Genomic DNA, 11,061 nt, shown 5'->3' with positions numbered 1-11,061 from the left:
GTTTATTTGATTTTTTTTCTTTTGACTTGGTTTTATTGTTCCAACTGTGTATGATGTTGAAACATTTGTAGACCTAGTTAGTAAATTTATTGATTTAACAAAGTCTTTTTTTTTGTTTTTTTAAGTTAATGCATTTTTCACTTTTCAGTTGTATTTCTTTATCCTATCTTGCAGACATATTGGTGGGGTGTCATGATGATATTGATTGGATTAGCTATCTTTATGGGTCTGTTTATCAAGTGTTGTGCTGTTCACACACCAAGTAGTAATCCCAGAAAACCTCCTGCCCTTCGTATTACAGACACTCTAAGGAGGCCAGCAGACACTCTAAGAAGAAAGGTAAAAAAATCTTTTACTAGCTAAACTTAGTGTTTAGTATTTAGCAGACCAAACTTGATATATGTCTTATTATTATTTTTAAGAACAACCTGAGAGTGAGAAAATGATAATAAGATAATTGTCATTTTAAAGAATCATAAGAAATGTAGTCACAGTGTTATTAGTTTTGAATGCTGTAAATACTAGCCTTCACTTTATTAGTGGCCCCCCAGTGGCACAGCGGTATGTCTGCGGACTTACAATGCTAGAATCCGGGTTTCGATACCCGTGGTGGGCAGAGCATAGATAGCCCATTGAGTAGCTTTGTGCTTACTTACAAACAAACAAACACTTTATCAGTGTGATAATAATAGAAATTGGCATTTATACCAAATATAGGTTAAATTCCAGAATTCAGTTGTTGCCATTTACTAAGATGTCATGATGATTAGATTTAAGCTTCCAAGATCATTCAGCATAGGTTGTCTGGCAAATGTTTGTTCTAACAAAACCAAAGAAATAGAAGTAAATACCAAAGTTTGCATAATTAACTTGATACAATAGCCTAAGTATTTGGTGCACTTGGCCAGCAAGTGTGAATGTGGGTTTGTATTATCTTCTGTCATAGTTTCACTTTTTCAGAAAATAAAGAAACTAGAGAATATTTAAGGAATGCACCATCTGCAATATTTCCTTCAGCTATAGATGTACAGCATCCTTCTGCCACTTAGAATCTGTCTGATTCATTCATGTAATTCAAATAAATGTACTTGTAAACATATTTATGAGAACAAAATGGGCATGAACTAACAGTAATGATTTTCTGTAGTTGAACCAAAAACAAAAAAATGCTTCATGTTCTTACTTTTACAGATTCAAAAAGTATTTGATAACATTTATTATCTGAAAAAACACTGAATAATTACCATTGATGTAAAGAAAGTTGAGAATGTTAAAATATAATTATTATGAATATCTAAATCAGCAAGTCATGTGACAGCTACAGCTAATATAAAGCGTGTATCAGAACTACATTTTGACAGTGTTTGGCATTTGTTATTATTGAGAAGCTACAGAAAATTAATTACTTTTTTGAGAAAGGTATGTTAAATATCTTTCTGACACAGTATTCATACATTTAGATAATAAAAAGTTGTTCAGATTGGGGATTTAGAATTGCCAAGAAGGGGATATTCCTTGTACTTAATGGCATTGAAAAACAAAGGAATATGGATCAGTTTGGGAACCAGCCCAGGACCACCCAGAAGCATACACATACCAGCAACATGTTATACCCTACCCAAGGTAAGCAAAGAATGGAATCTTGAAACATATGAGAACCCAAAAAAATGGCAATTGAGCCAGGCAACAGTACACAACATAATCAACAAGAATCCCCATCTGAAAAAGCTTCTATGACTTATTTGTTCGACCATCACAGATCTCAAGCAGCTGGAAAATGAAATGAGTAATCGTGCTATTCCATATGAAGACATTCTGGTCAAGTCAGCAGATTCAGTATCTATAGACTTGTGTGTGATCAAACTGTTCAAACAGGCATTGGGAAACTATTGTTTTCATACGTTAGATGGATTATGGAAACCCAGCAGGGAAGAGATGTGTGCTTTTGATATGACAGCCTTAAGATTTTAACCTTTTGCAATGTAAAGTACACTGCAGGGATATTTTACAAATGTATGGTTGTCAGATAGTGTATGACCAAAGGTGGCAACATTGACTGTAAGGATGTGGTGAGGTTCCATAATCAGTTTAGTATAGCATACCTAACTTCTGTATACCATTATAATCTTATGTGAGATATGAAGTTTCATAAGACTTGATAACTCTTGAGAAGACTTAAAAAGATTATTTTACAGAAAAAAGTTAAGAAACCCAACTCGTTTTGTGCATGTACTGCTGTCAACAAGTAAGATATTATTGTGGTAAATGTATTCTCTAACTTGCTTCAAATTTCAAACACAGAAACAATCATTTATACAAATTCAGTTTTTTGCAATTAAGGTGAATTAACAGTGCTGTAATTTAGTGTTGAATCATGTCAAACTGTTGAGTCCTCCTCACAAATTATTTATGTCTTGCTCCTCTGTGGCTCAGCAGTAAGCTTGAGAGCTTACTTAAAATAGAATTTGGTACCCATGATGGGCACAATGCAGATAGATTGTGTAGCTTTGCATTAAAAACAAAATTTCTTTGTTTTAACGACATAAACTCCATTGTTTTTTTTTATCATAACCATAGTCAACAAAAAGTATTTTACCTTCTGAATTTCAGATTATTTATTAATGGTTTTTAGAAAATGAGATGCATGTATTGATTGATTTTTTTTTATATGTATAGAATTTAATATAGTAAGTAACTCTATGTATTTGTATCATATTGTTTAGTTAACTCTGTATCTTTGTTTTATCAGTCTCAGAGACATCGAGCAGCTCATCAACAAGGAAGAGGTGTACAAGGACATTCAGTATCCCAGTCTCAGCCTATTCAACAAGCTCCTCCCAGTGATCCTCCACCTCCTTATTCAGGGCCAAGTCCATCAGCCCCACCTTCCATTTCTGGACCTTCCTGGGGTTATGGAGAGGGAAGGGGCCACTACAACAGAAGAGAAAGAAATCAGCTCCATCCTAATGTCCCTGGTAGTCATATAGAAGAAAATTTGTATGCTCCTGCTCGACCTGGTAGAAGTAATGTAATGGAACTAAGGTCCAAAAATCGTGCCTGACCTTGGTCACTCATAGGCCTTAAACTTACCTAAATATATCAGAAAATAGTAAAAAAAGTTCATACTTTCATCTCATCAGTAGAATACATAACTTGAAAGATAACGTGTTTGCAGTTACATTTCTTAAAGATGGAGTGATTTTGACTGGTCTCACTCTATTCTATGGCATATATGCTACTGTCCATGAACACACCTATCCAGCAGACTGAACTTTTCTTAATGTATGTTGAATAAAAAACATTTATTTCCTCTTTGGTAATAGAACTACTCGGAAGCTATATAATATATCATTGCAGATCATATTATTTTATTGTTTTGTTTTAGGACAACGTAGTCAAGTTCATATGCAAATTGCATGGCAGGCAAATTTAACTTTACACCTAAGGTAATTATGGTGAGATCTTACTCTATAAGAAAAGTAGTTTAAGAATGATTTTGGTCTGGATTTTACTGTTTTTTTAAGCTTTTTATTAGATTAGGGTTTTAGTATTTTTTATGTATTTGAGCCAAGAACATCAAGATAACTGTGAAAATCACAAAAAAAAATATAATTAATTTTTGACTCATTGGTATCCTTGGCTACTTAGTATTAAGCCAAACTGATTTGAACAATATTGTAATAAATATTCAGTAAATAGTAATAATGCACCTGTTTTGAAACTGTTTGATATTTCTCTAAATTAAAAGTATACACAAAAAAAGGTACATTACTCCAACATAGTGTTTTAAGTTTTTAACCTGTGATAATCTTGCATGCTAAATTACAGGTGGTCTTGATTTTTTCTGTTTTTTTCATGAAATTTTTCATTGTTAGATTTTTTTGTATATAAATGACACAAAAGTACTGATTTCAAAGTAAAAATATAAATGTATCGTCATAATGTGGAGGTGTGTTTTATCTCTCTTTATCAGACATTTGTTCTTATGTTAATACAATACTTATCAGGTTTCTGCTACATTCAAGATAACTTCTGTTTGAAACATGAAATTGTTACCTAATTCACTTCTCTTTCTTCATAGACTTTGATATATAAAGGGGTGGACAATTGCTTGGTCTGATGTTGTTAATTAACATAATTTTTTTTAAATATGTTAAGTACTTTTGGACATGTTAATTTACATAGTAGCGAATTGCTGTAATAAACATAAGATGTATTTAAAGTAATGTCACGTGGTGGATTAAGCATCATAAATGAAAAATGACATTTTAAAATTTAGTTCAGATAGAAAGATTGCTCTTATTGAACATTACAGTGACTGACTTGGTACAAAAAATATTTTCACCTATTCTTGTGCATCTTGTATTGTTGCACTTTGAAGCAAACCTAAATTCAACACATGATTTGGATTTATAAGTATAACAGAGTTATCTATATCTGAAAAGAAAACCTACATGAAGGTAATGGTTTTATTAGGTGAAAATGTATCTTCAACTTTCATTTACAGTTTGAAAGTTAATATGTTGAAATAAATACCATTCTGGGATTGATTTCTGTGGTGGACAGTTAAGAGTGAGCTTGTTTTACGTGGTGGACAGTTAAGAGTGAGCTGTTTTTACGTGGTGGACAGTTAAGAGTGAGCTGTTTTTACGTGGTGGACAGTTAAGAGTGAGCTGTTTTTACGTGGTGGACAGTTAAGAGTGAGCTGTTTTTACTTCAACAACTATTGTTACAAATTTAACTAACTTGTAACTTCCAATTATTATGGTATAATGTATAATACATTTTTAAATTTATTGTAATTGGGTGTGTATATATGATATTCTGTTTACTTATGTCTATTTACCCAGTAAAGAAATTAAGTCTAATGTTTTAATACATTATCTTAATTAAAAAAAAAAAAAAGAAACCCACTCAAATTAAAGAAATGGAAAAAACACTTACTATAATGAAAAATCATAGTTTTTAGAACTATAGATAGAATATTTTATTAGGTAATTTGTATTTTCTATAATATATAACATAATTAAAAAACCAGCATCTACAGCATTTTATGTTCTGATCTGTGAAATCTTTCAACTTTAAACAAGATAAAAGGACCTTTTACTTTCATAATTAAAATAACTATATAGTATTTTACTACACTATTTTGGAAACACCTGATTGTAAGAATGAAATCCAAATGAATTAATTAATTTTCAAAGGACTTTTTAATTGTCAGATCTACCTAGATCTAAGATACTAGTTAATTGTCCACTCCTAATACCTGGATAGTATGTTGTTTTGTAAATAGTTATGCAGATTTATTTTGTAAGTAAGTATTGACAATATTACTTCCAGAATATGCAGTATTTATCTTGCTAAATTATTTAATTTTTGTATTTCATTCAATGTTTTTAATGTTTTAATATAGCAACAGTAAATGAAAGCTTTAATTGAAAAGAGTTGCAGCAATTTTATATTTATGTGTATAATCTTATACAGTTCGGTTTATTGAAAAACTTTCCAAACACAAACAAAATATCACAAATTATATTTTATAAATACAGTTTTTAAAATTGAAAATTCATTTAAACTTTTGTATTGCAAATACTTTAAATTATTCTGAAGAAATCTAAAATGCTAACTATATTTATCAATGAAAATGTTGTACTGTTTAAGCATATGCAACAGTTCTAACGTAAAGAAAAATTTTTATATTTAGGGCTTTATATTGGATTTACTGGAACATGCAATTAAATGTATATGACTTAAAAGCAAAAACGTGTATTAACAATCACTTTTTAATATACGAGTTAAATACTACAGTTATCAACCAACAGTTAGAACCTGTCCTCATTACATAACTTCCAGAGATTTTTTTAAAGCACAAAGCTACAGAATGGGCTATCAGCACTATGCTCATTGCAGATATTGTATTGACCCCTGATTTTTATCCTATAATCCCTCAAATTTACCACTGAGCTAATGAAGGGTGTTTTGAATACTACAATAATTTATTTTCTTATTTTCGAGAAGCTCATTATATGAGTATCCAGACATGTGCTGTTCCTAATTCTTATTTTTTGTTGTTATAACCTATTGGAAGAGTGATTATAATACTTCAGTGGAAACTATACATTTGTAATTTAACTTGGCCATTTCTAACATTCGGAGGTAAATAATGCCCTGTGGAATATAAGTAGAACTCCCAATATGTAACATAACTAAATTTGTTTTTGAACAGCCTTCTGTATTTTATTTTTATTATTATTTACTGTAAAAGAGTATGAATGGTTCCGTATTGGATTACAGAATCTTAGAAGAAAGGTGCATTTTTATTCTGAACAGGTCATTCTCTTCATTGTATATTATCATTCACATCCATCTGATGTAGTGTTTTTGGAAATTAATTTAGTGCATTTTAAGTTTATATATAAAAAATACATTGGAAGAAAACATCGGTATTGATCTATGGTGCAAATAGGTGACTATTCATCAAGATCATATTGTATTTATTGGTAAAATCATGCACTAAAGCCTGTTTAGGATTTTTCTGTTGGAGTTGGATTCTGTAATGCATTCTGAAAAACAAAAGTATTCTTTAAACATAAACCACAACTAATATTACAAGGCATAAAGCTGTTTTCACACTTTTCTCAACATTCTTTTGCTAAAAAAAGTTCTAGTCATAATTTCAAATTCTAAAGTATGCAAATTTTCAGTTTTTTTTTTTGTTTTAGATTCTAAGTCATCATCAAATTGCTCAGCCAAATTTTTTGAGGTTTTTATTTCACCCTTATTAAAAAGTTATGGAAAATGTGTTAAATTTATATTTTTAGAACTGGTAGGTGGTTTACTTTCAAAATTATTGTGCAATATTTTTGCTGTTCTTGACATTACTTTACTGAACTTGCTGAAGGTTTTCATGACATCACTAATTTTCACCACACCAAAAAAGAAAACACTTACGTAAGTACACTATTATTTGTCTATATGTTCATAAGTTTTGCATCTTACAAGAAAGTAACATCAATTATGTGGGCAGAAATGGTGTTTGGAAAGTTTTGCAACAAGCTGTTCAAACAAATGGTTTAATATTGACACGTAAATATTTTAAGCTAGCTTACCTAACAAGGTCTTGCAAGAAAAGAAGCATACAAGTTTTAATTTTGTAAGCAGCAGATGTTTACAAAGGAAACAATGGATTTCAGGTGTTATATGAACATTCAGTATTTTGGTTTGTGTGATTCTCTGTATAATGAAGTGTAATGTATTTATTCCTTTGTTCATCTATATGCACACACTATTATTAAAATGTCAAATATTTGGATTTATTGTAAGTTTAAATTGATGAGCTAGTAATTAGTCAGGTTAACCTCTAAAATACTGTTATATCATAATGGCCAAAATTTTTAAAGCTATCTCGTGCTATTAGATATATAATAATTTGGAAGTTGTTCTCTTCAAGTTCTAATTACCTAATACAGCTTGTAAAATCAGTGAAGATATCACAACATTAAAAGTTTGAACCCTGATATTATCATTACTTAAGAAGTAGAAATTTTACTGTGAGATTTAAAGAAATTTAAAAAAGAATGTGGGTCTGTTGTAATTTTTATCATTCAGTTTGAAGAACCAGTCAGTACTTTGAATGTAAGACTGGTTGCAGCTGATATCAGAAAATGAAAGGAAAATGTTAGTTCATATTTTAAATTATATGAATATAATTACTGACACTGCATTTAAAGAACTTTCTCACAACAGAAATTAATATTTGTACTTATAACTTAAAGTTTATAGCCATACAGTTGTATTAAACAGAGAGAAACAATTGAGGTTCATAGCTTAGTCACAAGTTTTCGTTTGTTTAATTACAATACCAGCTCTGTTTATTTAAACAGGGTAATTCAGTAAGTCAGTTTACAGTTATTTATAATTCAAGCATTTTTATTTGTATTTGCAGTTATTCTCATAATATAGATTTTTTTTTTGGTGATCAGTAATAGTTTCTAAAAGTGATTATTCTTGTATTGATGATGTCAGCTTTAATATTTCTTTTAAACCTGAAATATACTTTTAAAATTTTCAAAAAACAACTTTGACATTTATGTTTGTTTGTTTCTTTTAGCTATAAAAAGAACAAATGACTGTATTAATATAAAAAAAAAATCAAAACAAAATCTTTATTAGTGTCCACAATAATCAAAAGTAAATAATATAGTGCTATTTATTTTTTGTTATTGTGGACACTAATAAAGATCTACTGTTTTTTATACTAATACAGTCATTTGTTCCTTTTATAGCTAACTGAAACCAAATAAATAACAGTATACTATTTATTTTTGGAGATTTAGCATTTAGATCAAGATAGTGTTTTGTGTTTCTCGTAAAACTAAAGTGTTGAAATAAACATGATTATTATAAACTAAGTAATCAACCAAAGCATTAAGATCTATGTTAAAAAAAAATGGTGCTCAAGACTTCTCCCTCATGAATAAAATTAGCAAAATATTATGGACTTATATATGTGCAGTAAAATAACCTCATAACTTTAAAGGAAGCATTAGCAGGAATGTTTTAGTTAACAGCACTATGGTTCATTATATGTAAAACTTGTTAAGTAAATTTTAGATCTATATTACTGTTTCAGGTGTTAGTGTGTGTGTTAAAATATGTGTTTGCAGAATGTGATTCTTAACTTTGCACCATTTGAAGGTTGAAAATTATGATTTGATGATATAGTGAATGTGAAGCTTTCATGTTTTCTCTCTAGATTCATGTTTTAATCGACTTCTCTTTTAAGTTTCCAAAAAACATTAGCATATATCCTACATTTCTCCATAAACACATTTTTACTTGGTTTATAACACAACCTGGGGTTTGAAGTATTTTGCTTCTTTGCTTTCATAGATATGGTTTTGTCTAAAACTGGACAGAAACTTCCCTCTTTGAGAAATGATATTGAAAAACTATGAGTCATAAATTAACAGTAAGAGTAAGGATGTGGGTCTTAGTCTGTAAATATAATGGATATTTAGGTCGTGAATTAAAGTGTTAAGTCCTTAATTTTCCTCACAGCAACTGTATTTCTCCTTTGTTTGCATTTCTTCAATGCTATTATCTATTTGTTCCAGGTTAGAACAGCGCTGCCTTTTTTAACCCGAAACTAACAGATTTTTAATCGAAATTTTTATATTAGCGTGAGAAAACTCAAGTTATTAGGAAATTTCAGTGTTTGTATAGTTCGTAAAGTGAATCGTTTATTTCATGTTTGACTTGACACACAGAGAAGTAACTTCGCTGTGTTATTCCACATAACTTGTTGTTTACAATCATGTTGAACCTTGAATCATTAAAATACGAGTGTTGTTTGCCATTATAATAATTTTTGTAATGTGGAAAAAAAAAAGTCATTGTTAACTGATTGAATGGTAGTAAAGGAAATACCACAGGTATTATATAGATGTGTATATTCGTTTTTTTATATATATATTATTGTATTCATTTTTATTTCACCAGAAATACCTCTTATTATATGGTATTTTTAGAGAGTAAAAATGATTTTGCTTATATTTTTACCTTGTATTTTGTGGTTTGCCAGTAGCCGATGATTTTTCTCCAAAGATTTGTATTAATAGAGAAGAAGCTGTTGACTATACTTACTAACCAGATGCATTTTTGTACTGTATTCTTCTGAAATTTGTGATAAAGCAAATCATTTGTGAGATTTTTGTATGATGGCTTGATTAATACGCGTTCTTAAATACATTCAGTTTTGTAATAAGTGGATGGATATAATTACTGGAATCGTAATCATTATAGTAAAACATCTCGGTAACTAGTTAGATGTCTGGTGGATGAACTTGTGGATATTGAATGTGAAACTTTGTTTCTAAATTCAACGCTTAAATTAACGTGTAAAAATGAACTGATATATTTTTAAAAAGTTTCAGCTTGTTACAATACAAATCCTCCCTATATATAATTGCCAAGTGAACCATTATAGTTGGTCACAATACACATGTTCATTAACATTTAAAATTAGATTTCAATAATTCTCATAGCTTACAAGATTTAGTATTTTACAGTAAAATGTTAAAGGTTCATTTAAAGTCACCTTTAGAACCAAAACGTTGTAGTGTTGAAAAATACATGTTGGTTTTAATTGTGTTATCAGATTAAATGTCAGCATGAACTTATTAAATCACTATATTACTTAACATAGTATATAATCACTGGTATATTATACAGAATTATTGGTCACCAACAGCGGATGCTTTTAAGTTTGTTTTTTGTACTATTATGATCAATAATAATAGGGCTGGAGACACTGTTATAAATATACACATTGTTTACTGTAATAAAACGAAGCAAGCGTTTCCAACTAGTATAAAACTGAGCATTTCCGACTAGTATAACGGTGCTTAAATGGCTCCTACATTTCTGCGATGTTTGTATGTCTTCGAAAAGCTTATGTTGGTGGCAAAGAATAGCTTAGAAAATTTTAGAGGGTGGAAATCTCAGCTTTCGAGCACCAACTTAAAAATAGCCCTACAGCATTCGCAGGAGCTCGTGTAGTAGCTGTGCGTAGATTTTGGTGCAGTATATATATAGTCATTTCTGTGGTAGGCTTCGGTACTTGAATGGATTTCAAGAGAAACTTGGCAAGTAGCGATGAAAAACTGATAAAATATGTCTTTCTCTTTCAAGAAACAGCATAAAAATAATCCTATGACCTGCGCAGGAGTTTTTGTTTTTCGTTGGTCCCCAGGTTTGAATAAAATATTCATAGCTGTTTTTTTCTGTAGACTTGTGAAACAAGGTTATTTAAGAACAATAATAATATGAAGAACAAATGGGTGAATTTAGAGATTTGTCTAACAAGCTTAAAATCAACTTTTTTTTTGCTGTTATTAATACTTTAGCAACCTTAGCCATTGAGATAGAATATCTTGGGTGTTGTTTCAAGAACAAGTCTACTTTTTAAGATGGTTTTTGCCCGTATTTTCTATTAAACTTTTTTGAAATTATTGAACAATCCCTAGTATGAACTACTATTGTGGTTCATGATATTTACAA

At 29.9% G+C, this 11,061-nt stretch overlaps 1 protein-coding gene across 1 annotated transcript in view; it reads left to right on the top strand.

The window, feature by feature from the left end:
* LOC106477018 (disintegrin and metalloproteinase domain-containing protein 10-like) overlaps positions 1-5,866 on the top strand; it is a 62,117-nt gene extending 56,251 nt beyond the window's left edge. The window contains exons 13-14 of the mRNA XM_013937628.2: positions 175-339; positions 2,750-5,866. Coding sequence (XP_013793082.1) covers positions 175-339; positions 2,750-3,061 — 477 coding nt within the window. The 3' untranslated portion in view covers positions 3,062-5,866. The remainder of the gene's footprint in view (positions 1-174; positions 340-2,749) is intronic.
* Positions 5,867-11,061: the final 5,195 nt, after the last annotated feature.

This window comes from Limulus polyphemus, unplaced genomic scaffold (genome assembly GCF_000517525.1).
Source record: "Limulus polyphemus unplaced genomic scaffold, Limulus_polyphemus-2.1.2 Scaffold161, whole genome shotgun sequence".
Lineage (NCBI taxonomy): Eukaryota > Metazoa > Arthropoda > Merostomata > Xiphosura > Limulidae > Limulus > Limulus polyphemus.
Note: the sequence above shows the minus strand (reverse complement) of the source record. Positions and strands in the feature narration are given on the sequence as shown.